This window comes from Rhamphochromis longiceps, linkage group LG16 (assembly GCF_057381845.1).
Source record: "Rhamphochromis longiceps isolate RC_006_pf linkage group LG16, R_longiceps_female_GT1.1, whole genome shotgun sequence".
Lineage (NCBI taxonomy): Eukaryota > Metazoa > Chordata > Actinopteri > Cichliformes > Cichlidae > Rhamphochromis > Rhamphochromis longiceps.
Window position 1 is genome coordinate 11,068,874 of NC_140572.1, and position 23,806 is coordinate 11,092,679.

The 23,806-nt window shown below is 38.4% G+C and overlaps 2 protein-coding genes across 7 annotated transcripts in view; one reads left to right on the plus strand and one right to left on the minus strand.

Moving 5' to 3' along the window:
* lrch1 (leucine-rich repeats and calponin homology (CH) domain containing 1) overlaps positions 1-2,109 on the minus strand; it is a 103,056-nt gene extending 100,947 nt beyond the window's left edge. Inside the window, exon 1 of one of the 5 annotated variants that reach the window (XM_085385623.1) lies at positions 1,674-2,104. In XM_085385623.1, coding sequence (XP_085241749.1) covers positions 1,674-1,890 — 217 coding nt within the window. In that variant the 5' untranslated portion in view covers positions 1,891-2,104. Of the gene's footprint in view, positions 1-1,673 lie in introns of all 5 variants that reach the window. The other 4 variants (XM_085385622.1, XM_085385624.1, XM_085385625.1 and 1 more) reach the window with 4 other exon arrangements.
* Positions 2,110-4,529: 2,420 nt separating this feature from the next.
* Positions 4,530-20,264, plus strand: rubcnl (rubicon like autophagy enhancer). Of its 2 annotated transcripts, XM_085385394.1 has the most exons (17): positions 4,530-5,787; positions 8,147-8,249; positions 8,600-8,909; positions 13,624-13,898; positions 14,640-14,737; positions 15,272-15,659; positions 16,192-16,237; positions 16,333-16,438; positions 16,631-16,767; positions 16,882-16,946; positions 17,356-17,395; positions 17,526-17,603; positions 17,783-17,903; positions 18,157-18,218; positions 18,547-18,700; positions 19,127-19,217; positions 19,398-20,264. In XM_085385394.1, exons 2-17 carry the CDS (start codon positions 8,147-8,149, stop codon positions 19,508-19,510), a joined length of 2,187 nt encoding a protein of 728 aa, XP_085241520.1. In that variant the 5' UTR covers positions 4,530-5,787; the 3' UTR covers positions 19,511-20,264. The 2 variants fall into 2 exon arrangements, with proteins under 2 accessions (XP_085241520.1, XP_085241521.1); XM_085385395.1 differs by lacking the exon at positions 4,530-5,787 and having other exon boundaries at positions 7,576-8,249.
* Positions 20,265-23,806: the final 3,542 nt, after the last annotated feature.

The window sequence follows — 23,806 nt, forward strand, 5'->3', positions numbered from 1 at the left end:
ATTATTGTCCTTTAATGCAGCCACAGAGCCAAATTTAAGCCTTACCAGCACACAGACAGGAAGCTATTACATATATGTACATATGTTGTACAGAAGTTCATTAAAATTGCCCTCGACTCCTTTATTCTCTGACCAGAGTAAACACTTTCCTGATGAGTTTATGGGCTTGGTTGTTGATTTTGGATCATACTGAATAAAGTTCAAGTTTAAATCCAAATTATTATCATTTTTAGAGTCATAAATCAGGATTATTTAGGGCATAGGTGTCAAACTCTGGCCCGTGGGCCACATTTGGCCTGCAGTGTAATTACATTTGGCCCGCGAAGCCATACCAAATTATTATTAGAGCTGGCCTACTGATATTACACAGCTAATATATATATCGTTTAGTATTAAGCCTTGCTTGTTCCATATTCAGTTTTTCAGCAAAACTTGTTTGAGTCCATAAGAAAAGATTCATTCTTATATCTGGAGGAAGATTTTTTTTTCAATAAATATTTTTTTTTTTCAATAAATATTAATGTTAGCCCGCAACATTGTTCCAGTTTTGAATTTTGGCCCACTGTGTATTTGAGTTTGACACCCCTGATTTAGGGTATGCTAATTAGCTAGTTATTTATGAATCACAAGACATCACCCTAGGTGTATGCATAGTTCTTTCACAGTCAGCTCCACCCCTTTGTCCTTGTCTAGTATCAAAACATGACAACAATAACAAAAAACTCAGCTCAGGACTTCATAATCAGTCTTCAGTAAGCAACTGAGGGTTGCATGGTGGCTACATCCATCTTTTACCTACAGTCTATGACATGGATAGGTAACTGGTCTGTTAGAGCGCAAACACATTTAAACTCATGACTCCTATATCAAGCCTTCTTTGTAACAAAGAACCCTCATATAAAACAACATCTGCTTTTCTTAAAGACCCTTTCCTTCAGCTTTTACAGCGCAAAAATACATCTTTTTTTTATTGTTTACCTTTATGTTAGAAAACTTCACACACATAACATTTTGTGTTCTGGTAATTAACGTGATAGGGGATTGGGTTGGAAAGAAAATAGCTATGTTGTGCCTAAAACAGCACAGACTGAGTGTGTCGGGGTTCAGCCAACTCTCCATGCCTGTTTACATCTTGTAATGGATTAAAAGGAAGTAGTGGGGATTTCCACTGAACAGTCGGATCAGTGATAAATGCTCCAGTGCCCACTTTCACTATAGCCCTCCATAAACACAGGGCTTCAGTCATTTGGAAACTTGAAACTTTTCCCGAATTTGCGTGTCATCCTTCCTATGACTGTTCTCTCAATAATGAACAAATCTCAGGTCACAATGAGGCCAGTCAGGAGGCTAAACACGACTCAGTGGAGGGGTTAAAGTCAACTGTGCATCCGGTTCAGGTGAAGCCAAAGTTCTAACTTGCAAACACCACCAGGGCTGAGGGCTCGGCACACCACCCGTGCAGCTTCGTGAGCAAACGCTCAGTTAGTCCTCGTGGATAACGGAAATGCCAATGTTGTAAATAACGTCCAGCGGTTACTTAAAGGAGTCTCCACGCCGCCGTGACGCGTTTATAGCGGGGAGCAGTTACCGCCCAGCACCGGTGTGCCCCCCCTTCTTAAAAGCTAACCGGGATGGGCTGTTGGGGGAGTGCAATACACCAAAGAACAACCTACCTGCTTCCACCGTGTCCGACAGGTCGTGGTTGGCTGCTGTCCGGGGAAACTCCTTCAGTTTTCGGCAGCTGAGGTTGAGGACGCCGCTGGCCGCCGCCTCCTCCAGCGCCCGCTCCAAGCCCCGGTTGGGAGGCAGGTTGGCGCTGCCGATGTGAGCCTGGACTAACGGAGAAGAACCCAGAGGGGGGCGAGCCGACTCCGGTCCCAACATCGCCATAATTTTCCGCCTCTCCGCTGCGCGTGTCCGTGTATCGGTTATGTCCGAGAGAGCGCGCGGGGTTGGCTACGTTCAGGTAAACAGCGGGACACTGACTTCACAGACGTCCGTGGCCGTGCCGCGCGTTCTGAGTTCGTGATTGTCGCCGCCGCGTCTGCCTGGAGGTCTGCGCGTGTCGTCAAGCGTCTCAGTTGGACGGTGCGACATCCGGGGAACAAATTTCAAAATTGTACACCGACCAGGCCAATGTTACGGTGGAATGAAATAATAAATACGAAGCCGTTTCGGGTATAATTTAGATATTCATTTTTTAAATTTCAAATTAAATATTTCAGACACAAATGTAAAGGTCTTACCATTGAAATGTGGTTATAAATCCAGATACGAGGGGGAATTAATATACCATGATTGCAAATGTATAAGTAAAGCACTGTTAATGCAATTGTGTAAGTGGTTATGTGGCCTCAACTCTGTTCTTATAATCTATTATATAAAGATGACTGACGATATTCTACTGCGCTACGATTTTTATTTTGAAAACAGTGTTTCCGGTCTCACGCCGCATTTCTTCTTTCTTTTTTTTCACTCAGTGCGGCTGCGCACTAGCCTTTTGCGGCCCGTGAAAGGCAGTGAAAATGAAAGTGGGGCTGAAATTTAATGAACAGTGACCTCTGCTGGACAAAAGCGACAAACAACACATTTCGCGCACTGAAGCTTTCTCATAGAGTTTAATCTCTGTTATATCTGTTATAGTTAGTTATCTCAGAAATTTTCATTTTGCTTTAAAACACAAGGTTTAAAGACTAAAGGGCTGGGTGTCCTATTTTGCAGTTAGGCCTGTGCTTAAGTTATGGTGGTTTCCTTTTGACTAAAGTGGCTGCTGAGACCAAGATATCCAGGTCACACCAGTTACCTTTAGCAAGGATATAAGAATAAGTAACTACTAACAATGCAGTGAAAAGTGTATAGAAGATTGTAACTACAGTTCTCTTGTAATGTAAGTTCTCTCTGTGTAAGTTTTAGATTTAACAATTGGTACAAACCTTCACAATTTTTTCTTCATTTTTAATGTCATATTTACACTATCTGCAACACCACTGCTGCAGTTTATGAGCAGTAATGTCACCAGTTCCAAATGAACAATAAATGAACCATAAATATACATTTGATCAAATTTTATTGTTTGAGATTAAAGCACCGGAAAGCAGCTCTATGAGAGGAGAGAAACTGATTCGTGCTGCAGGCCAAAAACCCTTATTTACAACCATCCTGTGTACATGAAGCTTGTGTGTGTGTGTGTGTGTGTGTGTGTGTGTGTGTGTGTGTGTGTGTGTGTGTGTGTGTGTGTGTGTGTGTGTGTGTGTGTGTGTGTGTGTGTGTGTGTGTGTGTGCATGAGTGATAATGAGAGAGTCCCACCGGGAATCAGAAGGAAGTGCTGAGTCAGCTCATTACATAACAAGCTTGCATCAGCAGATGATGCACAGTGCTGACCCCTGATTACACTGAGCACCATCACTTGTTCATACTTACATACTTGTGAGGACCTTTGCTAACCTAACACACAACACATCTTACAGATTAACTCAAACTCAATAATTATTGCAAATTTTTAGCCAGTTTGCTTTTTGCATGCACAGTTTAACCATATGGAAAAGATATATATAAATCTTATAAAGTTTGTATCTGTCTTGTGTGAAACTTGTGTGAAAAGCATACAGGACTGAAAACAGATATAAGAGCCCTTGAAAAATTATATAAATGAAACTTGGATGTTTTGGATACTTACTAAAACAATATATGAAAGTAATTAGAAAGTGGCCACTTTCATGAGTAAATCATATAAGCCTTCTATGATTCACTGTATGAAGTAGGCCACATCTTATGCAAGTCTTTTATAAGTTTTTACTATTTATTTTCCACATGGGTATAATTACATATGTCCTTTTTTATCTTCATAAAAGTCAAAGCAGAGAAGAGGGGAGTAACACAAGGCAGTGGAAGGAAGAAGTTTAAGAAGCGACTCAAATATTTCTCACAAAAAACGTTTTTACCAGTTAGAGCTTTCTTTTCTTTCTGATATCACAATTTTCTGACATAAAGTGATGTCATGTCAATGAGGTACCAGGATGTAAAAATGTGTGTTTCAGGAAATGTGTAGCTCGTGTTTCCTTTTTAAGCACTTTTTTTTTACCCCCAAAATAGTGACTATGTTACAAAAAAGTTGAGCTCACTGTAAGTCAATTATGTGGTCTTCATAACAATGAAAGAGATCTGATTAAGCCACAAAATAACAGAGGAATAGACGACACTGACTCCAGACCAAGTCCCTACTTTCTATGGCATTTTGAATGGCATTATCAAAACATATGTTGTTGTTGTTGTTGTTGACTACAAAGTCTGGTATTCATGTTCACCAGCTAAAAAATGAGGAAGTACACCAAATATGCAATAGTATACACTTAAAGTGAAATTCAAATCATCTCTGGATGTTCATGCTTGAAAGAATGAAGTGCTGCGGTTTAAGATTTCGGTGTTTCTTTCCCAAAAAGACTCAGTCATCTATCTTTATCTTTTATTAAAGCAAACAAATGAGTTGTAATGTTTATTTCATAATCACTAATAAAAACAGCCATATTTACTTACAACATTTACTGAATCATTACATTTAGACTTGTAGTTTAAAATCAGACTTATAAGAGTTTTCTCAGATGACTCGTCTTGCTTTGTCTACTGGATCAAGTTACCCCTTAAAGAGAAGACATGGCAAAGTTGAAATATATTTTATTCATCCCAGAGTTGTAAGGTCTCTTTGTTACAGCAGTTAAAAATTAACTGAAAAAGTCCTGAGCATCACGAAAACATTTAAATCACTTCCCCCCTTCAGAACCTGGTTTGAATTTCACCAGTCGACTTGACCGTGTCTAAAGTACTGTGCAAAAGTTCTATGCTATCTCTCATGTTGCTAGGAAAATAGGAAATGTTGCAGCAGTTTACTGAAACATCCAAACCTCCATGGAAATGCAGTATATGAAGTGAACACAGACAGGTTCGCTTGTCTGTCACAGACAGACAGACAATTCCTGGTTGCATCCTTTATATCTGAAATACCAATTGTTCTGAAATATCAACCGAATGTCAACTGACGTTGAGCTATGTCTGGGCTCTGAAATGCTGCCACCTGGAGGTAAAGACTGGAGGTAAGTGTCTCAATCTGATCACGTCTCAACAACACCCTCGGCCATTGATACTTGTCTCTGTACTAGAACTTCCTCTTTCACCTCTGCCAGCTGCCAGCTAACATGCCAGCCTTTGCTGAGCACTGAGAAATGTCACGTAAGATATGCTGCTGAACGAAACCTTTGCACTCGCGTCTGTGACGGTGTTTAAATTGAGGAACCTTTGAACACAACATTTAAGACCTGCAATGGGTTTAAGGAAACACTTTTGCTCCTATAATCGATCTGATTATATTTCATTAAATGTTCCTTCATTCTTTAGAATGAAAGAAACAAGAAATATTTTAATTATATGTTATGTGTTATGTATTATGAACGCTCCTAAAATAAAAGCATGACTTAATACATAATGAATCAACTCCCTGTTATTAAATAGTTGAGAAAAAGTCAGAAGCCTGTGTTTTTTTAAGTGGCAGATTACATATTTAGGGTAATTTTGTGGTAAGGTGCTGTGCGGTGTACTGAGAGCTTCTTGGTGTCTCTGTTCTTAGTGGAAAAAAAGCCCAGCACTGACAGAAAATACAAACCTGATTTAAATACAGGAAGTGCTGAAAACCAACCAGCCCTCTTCCTTTCTCTCCAGCTGCCGCAGCTTTTTGAAGACTCGCATTAGTCTTCCCTTCACCAGACTGACAGGTTTCCTCTTCGAGTCACTAACTGGTGAGTAGCCTGAGCTTTGTGTTCTGGTCAGTGCTGCTTCTGCTGTCTGCCTTCCCCCCTCTCTCTGCTTCCAACGTGTTGCTTTTTACTTTGACTGAAACAAAAAAGGGAAATATTTTAGACATTATCACTTACAATTAGAATCTACTTCTGCATTCATACAGGAAGCTCTGTTTGCTGATTAAAGCGAAGCAGCTCCTTGAAGATATATGAGCGATATATAAGAGAGATTAATCAGCAGGGCTCATGTAGAAACTGCTTTCTGTGTCGCTTTGAGAGTAATACATTTGTATTTGCACTGAAATATCTTTGGCTGTTTTCTTCCTTTTTTTAAAAATCTCAAATCTTTGAAATCCACTTCTTAGATTTGTTTGGGGATACATTTTGTTGTATATGTGTGTTATGAGGATACAGAGGGTGGACTATAAAATAACTGTAGTTTTAGTTGGATGTGAGGTCTGTTAATGACGTTGAAGGCTGTTCAGTGCTACATTTTCTCATTTAATTTAGTTCTTTTGTGTTTTACGCTGATTTCTCATCTTTGATTAAACATTCCAGCTTTATTCAGATTCAAAGACGGTGACATTCGGTTCACAACACTTCAGTACCAATGTAACCAGTAACCACTTGTGACACCTCAATTTGATCGTCATGGATCATGTTTTAGCCTAAAATCCCCCTCTAGCAGGCCTTGTCATTTATTCCCAGGTAGAAGTAAAAAAAAAAGTAAAAAAGCAGAAGTTGGCCATCAGGGTGCCCTAAACTCAGGACCAATAAGCTACAGTGATGTCAGGAAAGTTCTTATCTTTTTAAATCACCAACTAACCTCTGCATTATGTTAGGCAGAACTGACTACGTGTAAGTCATGTAAAAAAAAAAGTTAAGTTGTAAGTTGTAGTTATCTGGTTGTATTGACAGCAGCTGAAACTAAAGACATGTCCTGGGTATTTTTATTTTGTTTTAGTTGGCTTTATAAGCGTTCGAGTTTTTAAAAAAAATTTGAGTTCAAACAATAAAATAACTTTTTAAACGTCATTAATTTAACAAGTTTCTCAGTGTTACCTTTCACTGTCAGGTCTTTACAATAACCTTTATGTAGACTGATATGCTTCGTAGTTCTAATGTTTTGTCTTGCGTACAGGATAGTGCTAATTCTCACAGAGTGATGTCTCCAACACCCATTTTTTTTTTATCAGAGTCACACCCACACTGCACAGGCTGGGTTATTTTACAAAGCATGAAAGCTTAGATCTTAGATCTTTCTGCACATGGTTGTTGGAGTTTCTCGGCTGAGACTGTTCTAATTCTAGATGAACTAAAGACTTTGCTAGCATGTATTAGCTTTTATGAAGTATTGGCCACAGTAGCTGTTTTCCAGGAGAGTTTGTGAGGTCTTTGAAAGCAACTGAAATGAACGATTGATGTTCAGCCCCATCTGCTGTAACCTAAAAGACACCCATGTTCTGGTTCAGTTTTAGAAACTATCATTATAAAAACACCCAAATACCTCTGAACGATGGTTATACATAAATACTCTGCTATTCTCATTATTTTAGTATGATGTTTTATGTTTTTAATACACTGAATTCCTCCATTTGAATTCATAAGGCTGGTATGAACTTTTAAAAACATATTATTTTTTACAAGGATCTTCTTCATTATAGTAGTTGTGCAGCAAAACAAGTCATTAAGAATAGTGTATATAAACACATGCATCACTTAACTCTGTTAACTCTTTACATAAATGCTTAAATCCCCTTTGCAAACAGTTATCAGCATCTGTGGATGTAGTAATATTTATAACTTGCCAGTTGAAAGAATTGAGAACATCCAGAGAAGTTGATGGCACAGACAAACAGTTGCTCTACTTTGAGCTAATGAAATAATTCAGCTACACACTCTGTGCAGTTGTGACTTGCACAAGTAAAAAGTCTATGATGCCACATTTCCTGGGAAATGCATGCATTGCTCCACACTGGGAGTTCGGATGACAGTGTATTTGTAATTGTTTTAAATTTGAAAAATCTTTAACTCTCCCCTGAGATACCTTCACACTTTAAAATTTGCATTATGATAAAGATTTAGGTTACAATCTTGCATATCCTTGCCTAATGAATATGTATATTTATTTATTTATTTTTATTCTCATCAGTTCCAAATTGTGGCAGAACTAATAAACCTTCCCAACATTTTCAGCAGCTTAATAACTTACACAATATTACAGAACATTTAATACTTTCTGATCTTGTACAACCATTAGTCAATAACACAACTGGTACTTGTGTTGCCTCTGCTCTGAAAGCAGCAGGAAGTTTGCTTCAAAGTAATTGAGAAACAATGCCTCTCTTTTTCTGCACAGATGGGAAGCCACAGCACCATGTCCTCCTCTCTGTATAGTTCCAAGTATGTCAGCTGGTATGTGGACATAGTGGAGTCAAAAAGCCCTGCAATGGCATCTACAGGTAAGATCCAGCACATATTTGTAAACCTTCTGTTCTAGGCATCTTGAAAGACGTATGACCGCCACCACACAGGAAACACCAGAGAGTTACTGAAACATTTATCGCAAAGCTTTAGTTTAAAACTTCTAGGCTTTTAGCTTGAAATTATCTGGACATATCTTTTCCAGAACAGTCTCTGTTTCTGGTTCCAGCTCCAAAAATCTACGTGCAATTAAAACGAAGAATGCCTTTGGAATACATATTGATCAGGCCTAACTTTTTCTTTGCTGTCTCCCTTGTTTTGCTTTGCTACCAAACACAACAGTCAGCTGCTATGGATTCTAACCCACTTCTCCTTCTGTCACCACCAGAAACTGACAGAGCAGAAGCAAATTCATCATCTTCCCATCACCACCAGCAGACAAAAGTCAATTGCCTCAATTTTAAATCTTTCCTTGACTCCAAGTCAGACAGACTCAGCCACAGCAGTGAGGGTTTGAGTGATGAGTGTAAGAAAGGCAACATAGTATTGACAGATACTGACATCCAGAGCAAAGAGGAACTTTCTCTTTTGGATCCAGAGGATAAAAAATTCCACCTTCCCCGGAGCAGTCCGGTCATTTCCAGACGCAGCAGGCCCATCTCCTGGCACGGAGGAGTAAATGATACATCTAGTCCCAGGTAACCACTATATATGTTCAAAGCATTACAAAACATTTCAGCAATATCATTATTACAAATGATTGCATAACAAATAAAAAAATGACCAAGAAACACAGATCTACATGTGTCATAGATGGAATATACGACTAATTATATAAGAAATAATAACAAAGTGCGGTGAGATACACCTATCAGCTAAAGCATCTGTTGTGGCTGAGCAGTGTGTAGAGCGATCAGAGTGCAGTGTGCTTTTAAAAAAACACAATGCCTCCTCAAACATATTGAAACTGTCTCCCACATTCTGAGTGACTCTAACTTTTAAAGGGCAACACTGCAAGATAGATACTTTTCTAAAGTCTTGTTGTTATTCATTGGGGGTGAAGAAACCAGGGAAGGGTTTCATGGGTAAAAAAAGACAAAGCCTAAACGATTATATTACGTTTCTAAAGGTGCTTTTTTAGGTGATGCTTTTCTAAAATAAGCTGTAAGCTGTGATGATGGGCAAACCAGTAACTATCGTATCAAACTTGAAGTAAGAGTTGTGCATGAGTCATTCAGTCTTTTCTCTTGAGTGCTACAGTTCATGAATGACTTTTATCATTAGCTGTTTGGAATCCACACAAAGCAACAACTTTGTCCACTTGAACAAAGCTGCATGCTACATGATTTTACTGCGACAGTTCAGTACGCACAGGTAAACTGTAGGTGGCATAAAACATGTTAACACTTGTATTATTCAGATACTTAGGACCAGGAGTTAAAATGGGATTCGGCTGGTGGGGGAACCCTATAATTGGGTGTAGTGGTGCTGTGCTGTTATTCTGATATTTTCTGTGCTTTGGGCTAACTCAGTTTAAATAAGACATAAGCAGAGAGCTAAAAGGCTGATTTCCAGACCTCTAGATCAGCCCAGAGTATGGTATGGCCCCGGGCTCCACCTGGCCCATTTGGTTGCCCCTGACAGTGTGAGGCCAATTGGAAATTGGGATTTAAGCATAATATAGATAGATATACACCCAGTTTGTCCCATTTCAGCCAGCAAACAGTCCTTACATTTTGTGGGAAATCACAATAGAACTTAGTTTCTTTTGCTGTGAAGATGATATGAAAAAACTAAACAAAACAAAACATGCATTTATGTCTGCAAGTAAATGCCACTTCGAGTTTGCTGGCCCTGAAATATGTCAGAAAGACTGATGCAGAATATAGAGCAGGGGTCTGAAACTTGCGGCCTAGAGGCCACTTGTGGCCCACGTCACACCTACTTGAGGCCTGTATATTGACGTGAAGAAATATAATACAATTTGGCTCTTGAAGTTACCTTTTTTTTTAGGGAAGATTTGTTTGTTGTTGACTGCAATGTTAAAATAAGTCCTTTAAAAAGCAAAAAGCTATTTAATATGAAGGCAATATGAACAGAGAGTAAAAACATGTTGAGGGATTGAGTTTAGTGAGAGTTATTTGTGAAGAAGACAGTTTTCACTAGCAGTCAAAAACTCATGTGTACACTTATGTCTGCATTCTTATCATAGCTGAAGTGCTGCCACGTGTCTGGTCAGAAACAGTTTACCGATTTGTTTCTTTGGTAGTTCAATAAAAGGCTTCAGTTATTTAAGAGTCACAAAAAAAGTCTTCCTGTTTGTAGTTTTGTCTTGTGATACAATATTTGAAATTATTAAAAAAACGAACAAAACACTAGATTTTCAGAAATATTTGTGGGTGTTTTCTTATTTGTTTGTTTTTTGAACACTACAGTGGCCCTCACATGAAATGACAGTAGCAGCAGTGGCCTACAGCTCATTTAAGTTTGAGACCCCCTGATGCAGAGTTTTTAACACACAGTCTTCTAAGTATTTATTTACTGTAGTCACAGGTAAAGCCATGTGTGTGGTTTTTGGAGCAGATTACTATGTTTAAGGATTGAGAAATACAAGAACTCGACATCTGAACCTTTGCTAGCAAAGCTACACAAGCAACAAGCCCTTCTCTTTTTTTCTTTAACAATCTTTAATCATCCAGTTTTTTATTTTTACTTCCAACAAAATCGCTAAAACTGTAATTCATACTCTGATGGGGAGTTTATCAGTGAATGTTTGGTGAATTCTTTTGCACCTGAGAGGAAAGGAGCAATTAAGAATATGCCACTCTCCAAGCAAGATCAAGAGTCTTTCAACACCTTTGCAGGAAATCTGGATTTTCAGTTGAAAAGTGGACAGCGGAGCTATCAGGAATGTGTTGAGTGAAAGGCATGATTGGAGAGGCAAGCTCTGCAATGGGACAAACAGGCTGATGTTACAAACTATGGCTGTTCAAATCTGCTTTTGAAGCAGATGCAAAATGAAATTAACCAAAAACAGGAACTGGTATTTTTGAACTGTATCATACAGCAGGACGTGCAGTGTAAGTCAGTGCTAAAAATGAATCAGGTTTCTGATGCTGTAACTAAAATAGTCAATTTCATCAGGGCAGGAGCATTGAATCACCGACAGTTTGTTGCACTTTTGTAGGCACATCAGACTGAACATGGTGACATAGGTTCCCACACATGGGGGAGGTGGCTCAGCGTAGGCAAAGTGCTAAAAACAGAGCAGAAATTTTGTGACAAGGACATTCCAGAGCTCTCATATGCACAATGGAAAGCAAATCTTGCATTTGCTGTTGATGTGACTTTCCTTTGCATTTTCAAAACTGCAAATGATGTAATTAAACTATAAACAGAAAATCTGGAAATTTTACAAAACACACTTTGTCCACAATTGTTTGTGGGAATGTTGATTATAGTGATACAATGTTGGCATGTGCTTATTTCACATTTGCATTGACAAATTGTAACATCTACTCTTAACAGACAGTGGCCATTTATAGAGATAATATTAATATTGAGCCGAACTGAGTTCAGCTTTTTGATGCAGTTCAACACAACAGTCCCACCCTTGGGAAATTTAATGGTCCATCCCAGTCCTACACAATATGAAGCTAGTAGCAAAGGTAGAAATTATTAAAATAATACCTAACATGTGCACCACAGCCTGTCCTGCACCAGTCCAACATAGTGCATCACTGGAACCTCCACAGCGGTACAGCTAACTAACCTGTTCTGCCTCTTCTACACTTCACTAAACTGTCTATATTGCATACTTTTATGCATCCTTTAGCAAAAAATTAGGACACTTCAGTTAGTTTTGCAAGATGCTTCACAAAAAGGTATCATTAGTCATGTATAGATCTGATAACTATAAAATTAATTAAAGGAGAGTTAGAGTTAAGTTTTCAGTTTATATGGCTGCACCCTTATTTCCCACAGGGTGTCCACAGTGGATGGATCTGCATGTTTGATTTGGCCCTTCCTGATGTAATCCTTTGATTTGTGATAAGCAGTAGGAAGACACAAAGTTGGGCTCCCTTGAATCTTTGTTTTTGCTTCCTCCTGGTCTCAAAGCTTTTCCATGTCAGGTGAATCTGTTAATAACTATACCAAAAGTACATTTTTGTAAAAGAAAAAGTGTTTTTTGACCTATGGAGACATTATTCACCGTATATGTATCTAGGTAATATGCAGATTCACTTACTGTCTACACTAAGCTAATAAATGGGGAAAAGAAACAAATAACCTTAAAGTCACAACTTTGCCTTTTTTAGTGGAGTCGAACTCAGAGAAAAGGAAATGCAGCTTCACTGAGTTCCAGCTGTAACGCGAACTAAACACAGCACACGCCAATTTTACAAAATATGTATTGCTCTAAATAAGACACGGTGCTGTGTGAATGCCGTCCTGCTGAAACCAAAAGTCACCAGACTGCTCAGTACGCACAACAGTTCCTAGTTATCGGGATAGAAAAAGGGAACAGACAAGCGAAAGAAGCCTCATGAAAAACACAACCTTGCATTCCTCAGTGAGCAGGCTGGGAAAATTTCCTTCATATGAATGAGTATTTTTGTCCTTTAGTTTGTGTGTTTATTTTTTTAAATTACACACATGAAAAGTGCAGGCCCTCTCTTAGCATTTCACCAGCTGTCCCACATTGTCTCACAGACACACACTCTTTGCCCCACATTTAGGTTGTTGCTTTGTGGTCACCTCATACCTAATAGTGAATAGGAATATAGCACAGTCTGCTTACCACAGTGTTAATCTAGCACCACTTGATGGCGCTAAGGCTTTAGAGACTTCAGTTACTGTGGGATAACTGGCTGCTGGAGGTAAAGTAACACAATAAAACTAATAAGCTCATGTTAACACTACACAGTATGCTGTATATGTAAACAACAAGCTTTACTTCTTGTGAATAATTGCAGCAGGAGCCAGTGTTTACTGCTTAGGACTCACAGTGTTTGACATTTGAGATACTTTATGGTAAATGTCATGAAAGTTGTGTGGTTGCCAAGAGCCTATGAGCAAACAGGAACTGAAATGAGTAAATAAAGAGACCTTTATTTTATTTCTGCAGCTATGGTTTTATGCCTCAAAGTAAAAAGAAGAAACAGGATATTCCTCATGTTTCTGTTGAAAATACAGTGAACATACTATTTTCACTGCTCACACTAACTACTAACAACTAATTACTTGTTAAAGTGATGAGTAAACATTTGATGCCACTCAGCTGCTTGTCAGGTGATGCACAATATGTGCTTTTTAATGGTTAACATTTAATTTGGTGTTTATTTCTTGGATGATCTTCACTTGCATTGTTTTGAAACCTCTCCATCTAAAGTGAAATGTTTCTGCTTTTAGCTCGGACCCACCATCTCCTGTCTTTGGTTCACCGTCTCTGGGTCCCCAGGAGTGGTCGACATCCAGCAGTGGGGAGGATCTGGAATCCAAACCGAGCTCCTATCAGTTGTCATTCGCAGTGGAGATGGCTAAAAAGCAAAGCTCTACCTCTATCTCATCAAATCTGAAACGGCTTCTGACTCCCAGCCTCCACCTTCCCTACAGTGGTCAGCAGGGATTAGCTGAGGAGCATAAAAGGCGGACCCAGAGTAGTTGCATTCCCAACAACACACCAGGTAAAATAGCATTACTGGGGTTTACTGATTTTTGTTTTGTATTTTTCAGCTGTGTCAAGTAGTAAAGGGTGGCTGGCAGTTTTATTGTGCCTATAAGGAGGCTAACCATGTCCAAAAACACACTAACTCTATGATTTCATTCCCGGTTTTGAGCTGCAGATTTTCTTTAATAAGGGAAAAGATTATTTAGGATGGCATCTTTCAAATGTACCACAAACACTTCTGAATCTCAGCGTGATGAAGTTAAGAGACATAAAAGTTGATGGCAACAACTCATAAAAACCCAGACGTCACACTGTACTTGTAAGGTGTAAAAGTAAAAAAAAAGAATAAGAGAAAGTTCTGTGAGGAGAAGGACATCAGAAAGAAGCTGGATTCAAGGCATGAGTGTAAACTCAGGGATTCAGGGAAAACGTATACGATAAATAGGGATTATTTTGAACTGTGAAACATGTAAAGCTACTCCAGGCTTTGACTGTAGGCCTTTGTACACATTTATATTGCCACCTTTTCCTTTGGCATAATCTTGAGAAAACTTTTTAGTGTTTTATGAATACCCACGTTTATACTCTCAATAAAGCCCAAGAATAAAAATATAGAACTGAGCAGACAGTAACAGTGATACACTGAGTGCACTGAATGCAAATATGAACCTGACGTTAGCAACACTGAAAACATATAAATGTTAAAAAGGCTAGAAACCCAGTCAGTTTATTTATGTGTGTGTGTGTGTTTCATCAGGATGCGCTACCTCAACACAACAAAGCAAAGAAAGAAGCAGCAGTGATATCCCAGCATCCCCTGCAGAGATCTACAAGACCAGTTGTGAACTGGAAAAGGTACATTACATTTTCCCCCCAACAGTCATTCACAGTTTTATTTATTTTGCAATGAAATTAATAAAAGTAAATATAAAAACGCTAATGACACACCCCTTTATTTTTCTATTGTAAAACAAGCTGCTTATTTTAAAAATTATTGGCTGAGTCATACAACTGCAAATTATAAGCTACAGATATATGAAATTAAAGGTGGTAGAATAATGTCCCACTATTAAACATCAGTAAGGTATTAGCAAGTGCTTAACTTATCATTTATATATCAACAATCCTCCTTAGCATGCTATTAATAAACACATATCTTTATCCATCTGTTACTATTAGACCATGTAAATGTAAATCTAAGACACTGAACTTTTTTTTTTTTTTTTACCTTATTGAATTACTTATGAATTACTTCATTTTATGCCTTTAATCGGGTTACTATAGTGTTTGGCATTAAATATAGAAATGTGAAATCACAGCCAGATTTGTGCCAGCAGACAGGTGCCAAATGCTCTCAGCAGCGTCTCACCAGTGTCTGTCTGTGTGCAGGAAAACGCTCATTTTATTGTGGTGGACATGGTGCTGGAGATGCTCGAAAATGCAAAATGGACTCTTAGCTTAGATCAGTGGCGTTCCACGATGGACACAAACTGCCTGATGTGCAAGGAAAGACATAAAAGCTCTGCACAGGAGAGTTCGCCACAGAAGCAGACATTTAGATTACACAGGCATAAAGTAAAGTACAGCAGAGTTGATCCTAGACGAGAGAGATACAAGCGAAGACATCTTGATGAAGACATGAAGATGTCACACAGAGAAACACACCCATGTGTAGAGCAGCAAACACAGGACAAAGCGGAGGAGGAAGCAGGGAAGGATGAGCCTAAACATCAAATGAAAACTCTGTCTGTGCTCTCCACTGACAGCGGATTCGAAGGTAAGAAATTCTATTTTTAATGAAACACACATTCCTTAAATAGTTCCTCATCAAACATATTGTTTTGACCAGGAATGGGTCGTCCTACATCTTCCTTTGTCCCAACTTTGTCCGGATAATGTTTTTAGACAAAAAGCCAGACTAAAAAGCTACAGGATGACTAATTTCTTACAGCCTAAATGCTGTGAAGATGGTATCAACAGGTTGATTGTTCCTTTCCACCAATCTTCCATCTGAGTCAAAAGCAACAAAGAACTCATATAAACATGCTTTGATCAGCAGAAAGTGCTTTCTTACTGTGAACGTATCTAGATTTTATCTGCGCTTGGAAATTTGAAGCCTACAGTATTTGTTTCCCCCCTAGTGTTCACTGACTTTATATCAGGAACTGATTGTTTTAAACGTTGTTTTTTTTCTATGACATTTATCAACACATATACATTATTATATCAACTAAATATAGAAATTATTTTCTTAATATTGGATTAAACGAGAATAAACATAATCATCATATTATGTGTTTCTGTTTCAGACTGTGGAGTTGATCATACACTAACTCAGAGAGAGTCTCTAAAAAAGTAAGAAAACCTATTCCTTTCAGTAAACATGCATTTTAATAATGTAAGCGCTTGTTCTTTTAAATCTGACTAAATCTATGATGTCCATGGTGCAGTGCTGAGCAGCTAGCCCAGCAGCTGGTGTTGGATTTCAAAAAAAGTTGGCTCCCTTCTACTGAGCTTCAGCGTGGCCGGCAAAGCCTTCGCAGCTCGCTTCAGGAGGTGAGAACAGCAACCACAAATCAACTATGACTATAACACTTTCTCAACTTGGTATTTTAATGCAAGATAAATATATAATAAGATATTGGTGGCTGATGACAAAGAAAACTTTCCCGCATATTTATTACACGTTGCTGGGACTGGACTCCAGAAATGACCACAAGTATCCTCTGTTCTTCCTGTTCATACCAGCTGCCGGGTACAGAAAATGTGGCGGTGAGCAGCGATAGCCTGACAGAAGAGATCCGACAGCGTACCAGGATGAGAGGATCCCTGAGCTGGGCACCACCACGTTTCCAGATCATCTTCACGGTCCAGCCAACGCACAGGTCTCATTTATATGTGATGACACAACAGCGCAGCGGGAAAATGGTTTATTTCTGATGCTATAAATGATTGTGTATTTAGAGCTGAATGTGTGTGGGTTTCTTTTCTTTGTTCAGACGAAGCGAGGTAGTGGCTTCGCAACACTTCCTGTGTGCAGGTTGTGGGACCGAGGTGGAGCCCAGTGAGTACTGCATTACATAATATGAATTGCAGAGGATTTTTGTTTTAGTTTTTATCTGAACATTACATTCGCATTCATAAAACCATTTTTAATCCCTCCACAGGAGAATAAACTATAGTCAGAAAATGCTTCCATTACCGAAAAAGCAGAGAGATTTATAAGTCATGCACTTCACTAATACAACTGTATTCAGCATTTTTGTCTAAAACTCAAAGTCATTCTGTGAAATGTAACTTTGTCATTTCTTAAAAAGGAATAAATAAATGTAAAAAACTGTTCCTCACTGAAATCATTGTTGTCTATAGTAATCAAGGTTGAGTACCAGTAAATACCAAACACAGGCCTCAGCCATGTCTTCACAATGTAACAAGCAGCAAAACCAAATATAAGACTCTCTGTCTCCCACCAGGGTACATCAAGAAACTGCGGTACTGTGAATACCTCGGCAGGTATGGAAAATAACATGTTATTACCCAAATATGAGCTAAGTTTTCCTGCAATCAGATATTAAACCATCTATATTTAAATAATGAAGTTATTACAAATGAATCATTGATCTGTTGTTATTCATTTTTGCAGATATTTCTGTGACTGCTGTCACAGCGGCTCAGAGGCTGTGATTCCGGGTCGAGTACTGTCCTGCTGGGATTTTGGCAGGTGATCAAATCAGACAACATATTATAGTAACTGTTAACATATGTTAAATGTATAGTTAATTCATATAGAAAACTGAAATGATTAAATGTCTTGTAAATGTAAATTACTTCTAAATAACTTGCAGTGCACTTCTAAACCCTGTAACATCATCATAACTCACAATAATCCTGATATTTCAGGTACCCTGTGAGTGATTTCTCCAAACAGCTGCTGGATTCAGTGTGGCAGCAGCCTCTGTTTGACCTGACCTGTGTTGGTAAAAATCTGTACAGTAAAGTGAAAGAACTGGACAGGTTTAGGGTGAGTTAATGACTAAATTATTACTGTTGTGCTTACCGTGATCATAGATGCCTGAAAGCAATCATTCACATTTAAAAACATATCGATAGCCATCGGAAGAATCCTGGCATTTTATTTATTCTTTTACTGTATTTAGTAAGTAGTCTGTGGAATTAGATTTCAAAGCCGATACTGAAATTCAATGACAAACTATTAGGTTGTTTTCATTTAGTTTTGTATTCCTTTTTAACATGTCCCTCTATCCTCCCATCAGGAGGTGCAGGATCAGCTGCTGGGAATCAAGAAGCTGCTAAAAGCCTGCAGATTATCACAAAGGTAACATTTGGAGATAATACAAAGTTGATATATATTGTATGTATGTATAAACAGCTCATGTCCTTGTTTTATAAAATAAAGACATTACTTCATTTACAGGTTTGGCAGTGGATCAAAATGTGTTTTTCATTAAATTTGCTGAGTATTTTTTTATGTTTCTATCACATATTAAAGAACTATTACAAGGATTTATTAAGTTTCAAAAACCTTTTAATGGTAAATAAATAAAGAGTTTGGCCGTGACTGTATGCTAGGTATAAGATTTACTAGTTCACACACGGTCTAGTAACTACTTAGTAACTTAATCTGCCCTGTGTTTGTGTCCTAGTGTGCTGGCTGAGCTGGAGCATCTCCCTGCTCATCTGAGGGAGCAGTCAAACCTCTTCTCCATGGATGACCTACAGAAGGTGAAGAAGGGTCAGCTGGTTCCACAGGCCAAAGCAGTGCTGCAGTCTGCCATTACTCATGTGGAAAACTGTGAGGTCAGTCATTCTGAACCAGATGGCTCCTGGCCTCTTTAATGTTATTTATTAGCTAGAAAGTACAGACAGTACATTTCTACCTAAGGACAGTGTTATTATTTTCCAGTGCTGATGATATGCATTTGGTAATTAAATATTATTGCCGCTTACCTAAATTAAAAGCATTTCTAATTTTAAATGTATTTTAAAGTTAGGGATTGTAGATCTCAGGCCCATTCACCTGACTTAATATGTAAATGATGACTTAAAGAAATAGCTTTTCACGACTCCTATCCTTGTGCCCGTTTAAACAAGTACGCAACATTTCAGACAATATTTCAGTTAAATACAGCCAGGAATACAACACATGTTTAGAGGAGGAAAACGTGTGAATGTTTGTATGAAATTAAATCATTTTGACTTTCTTCTCTCACTTCTTTCACACAGCTGTGTCTTGCCCGAGGTTTTATCTGTGAGTTTTGCAGAGAGAAAGACATCATCTTTCCTTTTCAGACAGACATATGTAAACGCTGTCCAGGTGAGCATAGACAAAGCGAGATGCAGTCTGTGTTCCTCTATAGACTAAAACCAGGATTGACTTAGTACAACTTCATAATATTCTTCTGACAACCCCCCCACAAATATAACAAGTAATATGCTGCCACTGGGTTTATATGCAGGATACATAAAACCTATGAATATCTTCTGTCTTTCACAGAGTGCAAAGCCTGCTTTCACAAAAAGTGTTTTGTGGTGAAAAAGTGTCCAAAATGTGCACGGATCCAGTCTCGGAAAGACCGTCGGAATGAATCCATGAAGAGTGACACCTGAAGCTGCAGCTGTTCTGTGTTGCAGTGGTTCATTTAACACTTTTTAGCTGCATTTTCTTTTCTGTAACTTCACATAAAAACACTTTTAATATGTCAGTAAGTTTCTGCTCTCTCATCCTGCTTATCTCTTACTACTTAAACCACACTGTTAAACATGCATATTCCTTTACATGACTTAATATTTCCTATGGAAATTTGATCGGCACGAGAGTGATTGTACCTCAAAAAACAAGATAAAGCACTTAAATTATGCAAAACTGTTTTTCCCATTTTTGGCAGGTTATATGTACTTTTCAGTGTAATGCTGATGGACAGCATATCCATTCAATAGCTGCTTGCAATGTTTCCATGTGCGATATTTCATGTCAGGATTGTTGCTCAACAGAAATAATATATTACACATTACTTACTTAATCTCTTGCTGAAGAAAGCCACTAGGTACACTAACTATTTAACCTCTTTTGCGTTATTCCATAACATGGCCTGAGATGCATTTTTTCATGTAGATTCCAGTCAACAATACAAACCTGAAGCTACAGTCCCACAAACACTGACACGAATCCCCAAAGAGGGCACATTAATTTTCTTTCATAATTTATATATGAACACAAAGTCTACAGCATGCCTGCAGAAAGTCAATGTCCTTTTAGCAGCAGCAGATGTTTCAAATGCAACTGTTTCTGTCCAGGATGCAGTGTGCACATTACAATTGTGATACTGTCCTTTCATATAATGAAAATAAAAATAATTTCCACAACTCTACTTGTGAAAAGTTATTGAGAACTTTGCCATTTCCTTGTTCAACCCAACAGTGGCTATATATTATAGGCTTATCATATAAAATGAAACATAGCTAGTACCGCTAGCCGTCAGAAATTTGTAGTAGAGCAAAATGTTTTCATTTGAAAAGCCGTGGAGCCCAAATATGATGTGTCAGAACAGGAAATTATAATTTAGTGGAGTAATTGCACTGTCAACTATCACCACCTCTTGGACCAGGTGGCCCAGATTTAGACTGCTTTTGTATCATCCTAATACGTCCTCCTAATACTTTTGTACCCATCCTGTTTGCTAAATCTTGGAACTCTGGCCTGCAAAGTGTGCTTGCAATTATTATTTATCCCTTTGCAAGTAGTACACTTCCTTTACTTCCAGAGATCTGTTCCCAAGAATTCTGTCTGTCATTTCTGACCATGAGAAATCACGGTCAGATATGATACTAATTATTCTGCCGAATTAGCACTTTGCATGCACCTACTATTAAGACATATCACCAGATAAGGTTAACTGAAAACTTGAATTATGCAGAAGCCATTCTAGTGCTTCCCCCCAGTTTTTAATAGTTGTCAACATCTATATTTTCTTTGTTAAACTGTGTTGAAATCCGTGTTGGTCAGAATAGTAGGGCGTCACATTTTAAGGGCCAAACCTAGTTTCTCCACTATTGTGTAAAATAACAGATTGATCCTGGAGTTTTGAATAAAATGGCAGGTTTATGGTGCAGCAATGAATCTTGGGGGTAATATAATGTAAGTCAATGTGTATTAACATGTACTTCCTGTATACAGTGAGATTGAATTTAGTTTTTTACATGGCAATATTTGCAAAAAGAATACGGTGTAAGCATTTGGTATTAAAAATGTTATGAATCATTTCCACCAGTTTTTATTGCATCGTGTTTCTCTTTCACTTCAGTGCCTTGGCTTTTCTTAAACCCTCCCCTATAATTATGATTTTATTTTGGCTAGTATTCTGCCATTGGTGTGTGGTCGTTTACAGAAAGGCAAGCAGAGACATGGTAAAGAAAAATGAAACAATAAAACAGTATGCACAAACCTCACTGCATGTGTATTATTGGCAAATTGCACTTCAATGAATAAAAAGCTGCTTTTATGCAAAAAAAAAAAATGTTTGCCATCAGTGTTAAGTGGCTCAAGAACACATAACTCTAAATAATATCCTTCAAGCTCAGAAACACAGGCCTAAATGTTGATTGTAAGAAAAAAAAAAATCAAAATATATGACTAAAAGGCTTGAACATTGTTTGACATGGTTAATTGCGAATACAGGAGGACTAAAATTTTAAAGGTGGTTAATCCGTACATTTGGTGAACCAACAAATCTCTCAGAGAAATTAAAGTGCTGGTGGAGTCTGAACCTGTTGTCAGGGGTCGTGTGCAGAGGCGAGGATCAGCTGACCCACACGCAGGACTCTTGGTGCAGAATGAGGTTTATTGGAAACGGAGACAAAAGATGACAGGATGGCTGGCTGAACTTAATGGACTGGTAGACTAACTGGCTGACTGAACTTAACACGCGACAGGAACAACATCCATGACACGACAAGGGCTGAAGGGAAGAGAGGGCTTATATACATGACTAACAATGACAACGATTGGAGACAGGTGAGTGAACAGCTGAACATAATGAACTAATGATAAATGGGAAGAGGACTGAACATAATGCACACAGACCAAGGCTAACACAATAAAACAGGAAGTGGAACAGGCAGTAGATAAACAGTGAATGTGAACTGAAAATACTGGGTCAACGACCCAGAAACCCTGACACCTGTTTAGCTTTAATTAAACTTGTCTGTTGTATCAAACTGGACATGGAACATCTCTTCATCATCAACTGTGTCCTTGCTAACATTGCAAAGAAGTTCATATAAAAATGTGTTCACACTATACTCTAACAGCCTCACTTAATATCACACATGTTGGTCAGTAAGAGGAAACTGATCTATTACCACAATGAATCACAGAAGCTTGTTTACTTGCTATCAGCCAGTAGCAGCTTGTCAGTTTCCTGTGCAAGACCGGAGGTTTATTCATATTGTACATGCACAAACAACCAGAAACAGCCTGGCTTGACTAGCTCAAATCTTGGCTAATGGGACACAGACATACCCTGAAAGCACAGGCCTCACGGAGATTCTGATAGAATATTAGTAAAGCAGACTTAACCCCGCTTCCAGACACAAGATGGCAGTATTTTAAAGGGTGGACTCAAACAGGCCATATGGTCTGATATGAACACTGTTTGTGATGAAAGGACAGAGATTGGTTGCCCTTTGTTACTTTTTAATTGATGTCTATTTTTAGACTTCACTAGACAAGTGCTGCTTGCCTCAACAGATTGACACTGGAGTCTGTTATTCAGTTTCTTTGCAGGGCCACAGAAAAATATTTATGAAGTCACAAGAATGCATGAAAAATACAAGCAGTTGCTGAATAAAGAGTAATAACAGGTCACATATGGGGGAAACTCTAGTCTAAGACACACTGACTGTGTTGGGTCTTTGGTACAAACTTTTAGAAGAAAAACAAAAAACTTGAGACAAAAGAGGAGTTAAAGTGAATTCTGTGTGGACTTGTTTGTGCAGTCTTAATGAGCCCAGCTAAATAAAAACTAATAGATGAGTGTTAACTTTTACTTCAGTACCTGTGACACTTGCCTGTGTTCTATGGCCATTAGCAGACCTGAAACACAAACACTCACAAGTTCCCATAAGACTTAACCTGTGGCTCCATGAAGAATGTTTCATAGCCCATTAGCTGCTCCTAATGGCCGTGCAATGAAACCCTCAAGACATGCTTCACACCCGCATGGGTGAGTATCAGATAATGCTATCTCGCCTCTGAGGTGTCGCTGCAATCAGAGGTGTGAAAAAAACAAGCTTCAGGATAAACACATGATGCAGTCTCACAAATCAACATGTGATGCAATCTCAGTTGAGAAGTTTCTTAGCTGGGAAAGTTTTCTGTCATCACTTCCAGTCATTAGATATTTCTGTAATATTTTTATAATAGAGAAGGATCAGATTGTCACAGCACAGCTCCTCAGAGAGTTATAATGTTGCTCTGCAGTTCCCTTAGGCTCTGTGCAATGCACTTGTGTTCTTTAAGTCATTGTTTTGATTTATAAAGCCCACAACTTCAACTTTATTATGGATTATTTGGATTAAATAATAAAAACTTAAATCTATTTTAATGAAAAAGAGTAAAAATTGCACTGAGACATCAGTCATGCACAGAGGCCAACTGCTGAAGAGCTATGAACACCCAAAGGTTTAGGTGTACGTAGAGAGGATGTTCCTGGGACACAAACACAGAATTACAGCGAAAACAGAAATTAGGCCCATATTCATCAAGAGTCCAGAGACCACACAGACAGACAGACAGACAGACAGACAGACAGACAGACAGATAGATAGATAGATAGATAGATAGATAGATAGATAGATAGATAGATAGATAGATAGATAGATAGTGAAGAACGTTTTTGCTGTGTG